Raw genomic sequence first — 3,860 nt, 5'->3', positions numbered from 1 at the left:
TCTTCTTCTTCTTCTTCTTCTTCTTCTTCTTCTTCTTCTTCTTCTTCTTCTTCTTCTTCTTCTTCTTCTTCTTCTTCTTCTTCTTCTTTTCTTACAAAAGAATATCTAGAAGCCATTGTCTTTTGGCCCCAGAATGGCAAAAGACAGTTAAATCGCTAGAAGTCATCATCTTCTGGCTTCAGAATAGCAGGAGAGAATTAATTTGCCAGAAGTCAGAAGCATTTGTCTCCTGCTGATGCCAGCCTTGTTGCCTTCCTCAGAACCTGAATTCCAAGTTGGACCTCAACACTGATCCTCCATACTTTCCCACCCACCTAGCTCTGTGCCTTTCCTTTCTTGAAACAAACAGACAAACAAATAGGCAAACATAAACCAGAATTTAAAATCACAAAGGAAAGTTCACAAGGAAACATGTATACACATGCAGAATAAACCACAAATTCAGAAAAATATATTCACAAAAGACCAGTAAGATAAAAAATGCCCAAGTTTATTTCTATAAACAATAATTCTCTCCACAAGATCCCTGATAAACATCTACTGCCTTACTAATGTTTGTTTCTGGACATAATTAAATGTTTAATCCTTTCCTTTATATGATTTATAGTGATAATATATTATTTATATGTTATAAGATATACATTTTATATTATATAATATATTATGGTGTATGATATATGTAAACACACATATATTGTCTTAAAACTCAAAATGAAGGTAAAAAATGCTCAAATCGTTTCTATATACAATAGTTCTTCCCACATATCCCTGATAGAGGAACACCCAATGTTTTACTAATATTTGTTTCTGGATACAGTTAAATGGTCAATTCTTTCCTCATAAAGTATATACTGTACTATATATACCATATATATTATGTGTATGTTATATATTATATGCTACATTATGTTTTATAATATTGTTTATATATGTATATATCTATAAATATAAAATATAATTGTCCTAAATTCCCAAATTTCCTTTTCTCACTTATATTTTCACAGTCAGATATGAGCTGTATTAACTCAAATATATACTTATTTCTCCAAGTGTCACCCACTTTTTGCTCTTCCCTGGGGCTTCTGCCATAGGGTCTCCAGATCACTGAGCACACAATGCTTAGATGAGCACAGCATTGTTATGTAACAACCTCTCTCCCTTTACTTAGCAGAGGTTGTAAGCCTCTTGCCTCACTCTGCTCTCCTCATGCTCTGATGTCTGTCACCCAGTGGACCAGATTTGGTTTGGTCCATGGCTCCCTTCCTCAGACCATCTACCTGGACTTTGGCCCTCCTGAGAGGTGCTCTCTGGCTTTCTGTGCTCTGGGCACTGTTGTCTCCTGCCTGCTGTTCCCGTGGCCCACCCAAATGGCGCTTTTCTACCTCTGAAGTTGTCATCCCCAGGAAGGTTCCCCAGAGAATGGGCAAAAGTGATATGTCAGGGCACATCACCTATAGCATGCGCTTTAGGGGACAAAGACATGTGGTCCACATGAAACTCAAGAAAAACATGATTCCTCAAAATTTTCCTGTATATACCTCTAATGACCAAGGAGCCCAGCAGNAGGATTACCCATTTGTCCCTCGGGATTGTTACTTCTACAGCTACCTGGAAGGAGTCCCTGGGTCCCAAGCTACATTAGATACTTGCACTGGAGGTCTGAAAGGCATGATACAGGTGGATGACTTCACTTATGAAATCAAACCTTTGGCATCTTCTTCCAAATTTGAGCACGTAATTTCTCTGCTTGTGGTGGATGAAAGGTCACGTAAGTCTAAAAAGTGTAGAAATGATGAGATTATGGCAAAGGTAGGTGACCCCCCTGAAGAGACTAAGCTTGCTGGAAGTCCCAGAGCAGCCCCTGTATATCTGTGGCGTTACCATTTGAAGAGAATAGGAATACAATACACGGTGACTCATGAATTATTCAAACAAGCTGGGAGCAATTCAACCGCCTCACTTGAGTTAATATTGATTATGAACAGCATTGCAGATAGCATTTATAAAATCAGTGGATTGCTTGTGTATGTACGTGCTGTATGTATTTGGAATGACTATGACCACTACCCGATATCCTCATATTATAACGATGTTTGGAGACTTATGGAATTATTTGGCTATTGGAAATCTAGATACTTTTGGGAATTTGAGCATGCCACTACAGCTCTTCTCCTTGGAAAGAGACTTTCAAATACAGATTATGCAGGCTTTCAGTATGGAATATGCAACCCCAACTGGGGAGTATTATATACATATGTAGGAACAAACCATTTATTTCTGGCTGGATCTTTCATGGCACATGCAGTGGGTCACCTTCTGAATGTAAAACATGATACACCGGGCTGTGTTTGTTTCAGAAGGAGCAGTTGTCTCATGGATGAATTTCCTACTCTACATGATATGATTAGTAATTGTACCCATACTGAGCTACATATGAGGATCCATGACTGGGACGCTTGCTTGAGTGTAGAGCGTCGCACATATAAAGGACAAAATTATGAAGTTCCTCGTTGTGGAAATAAGAGAGTGGAGGCCAGTGAGAAATGTGACTGTGGTTCTATGAAAGACTGTACCACTGATAAGTGTTGTGAAGTCGATTGTGACTTTACTCCGGGCAGCTCTTGTGCTGCAGGAGGTTGCTGTCTATCTTGTAAGCTTGCACCCACTGGAACAATATGCAGAGACAAAAATGGTATTTGTGATCTTCCAGAGTACTGTAATGGAGTCTCAGCGCATTGCCCAGGAAATTTTTACGTCATGGACGGAACTCCTTGTTCTCCACTAGCAGTTTGCATAGCAGGAAACTGTAGTGACCGTCATTTGCAGTGTCAAGCTCTTTTTGGATACCAAGTAAAGGATGGTTCACCAGCATGCTATAACGAATTAAATGTCAAAGGTGACCGATTTGGAAACTGTGGTATTAGAATCATACGAGGAGGAAGCAAACCTGTCCCATGTCAAAAGGAGGATGTTTTTTGTGGAATGATCCACTGTGATGGTGTCAGTCGTATTCCTGGTGGAGGTGAGCACATGACCTTTTATCACCTAAAGGTTCAAGATGTTAAAGAAGAACAGTGCTTTGGGTATGATATACACCATGGGACAGAACTTCCAGAAATAGGGCTTGTAATTGATGGTGCAACCTGTGGCCCTGGCAAATACTGTAAAAATCAGAGATGTATTTTTCATCAAACTTTGAATTTTAATTGCAACATTAATAAGTGTAACTTCAGAGGGGTGTGCAACAACAATGACAACTGTCACTGTGTTCAAGGTTGGCAACCACCAGATTGTTCACAAAGAGGAAAAGGTGGTAGTATAAACAGTGGACCTGTAACTAACCCTCTGAGAAGATATCGAGCCAAAATACATGTGAGTATCAACAGGTTATTAATCATTTTAGGTGCTCGCATTCTTCTTATCGTGGCTTTGATTATTTTCGGTGCAGTTGCAAAAGCAGTATTACGTCCAGAAGTGTCCCAAAGACCCCCAGCAGACAGTTAACTGACTTCATCCTAAACTAATTGGAGCCACACAAAATGGACAAAATCCTTGTCATTGACCATGGGAAACTCTCCATTGTCTCCCATCAGTCATGTTATCATTCACAAATCTGAGAATTTCATCTTGAAATAAAATCACTGGGGAATTAGCATTCTGTTTCTATGTTTAAATTTCTTATAATTATTTCATATTTTCTATCTCTCTCTCTTCACCTCTCTCATTATTTCTCTGTGTGTAAGTGTGAGTTCAGTTTCTTGTGGAGGCCAGAGTCGAATCCCAAGGAGCTGGAGTTATAGGTGGTTGGGGATCACCCAGCTTGTGTGCTGGGGAACCAGACTCATGGTCTCTGCAAGAGC

The 3,860-nt window shown here is 39.6% G+C and overlaps 1 protein-coding gene across 1 annotated transcript; it reads left to right on the top strand.

Annotated features, from left to right (window-relative positions):
- Window positions 1–1,163: 1,163 nt before the first annotated feature.
- LOC110324895 (disintegrin and metalloproteinase domain-containing protein 21-like) lies at window positions 1,164–3,652 on the top strand. The gene has a single exon (XM_021202628.1). The coding sequence runs from the start codon at window positions 1,252–1,254 to the stop codon at window positions 3,502–3,504; it is 2,253 nt and encodes a 750-aa protein (XP_021058287.1). The 5' UTR covers window positions 1,164–1,251; the 3' UTR covers window positions 3,505–3,652.
- Window positions 3,653–3,860: the final 208 nt, after the last annotated feature.

The sequence above is a fragment of the Mus pahari genome, chromosome 7 (genome assembly GCF_900095145.1).
Source record: "Mus pahari chromosome 7, PAHARI_EIJ_v1.1, whole genome shotgun sequence".
NCBI lineage: Eukaryota > Metazoa > Chordata > Mammalia > Rodentia > Muridae > Mus > Mus pahari.
This window is presented reverse-complemented; position numbering and strand designations above follow the sequence as displayed.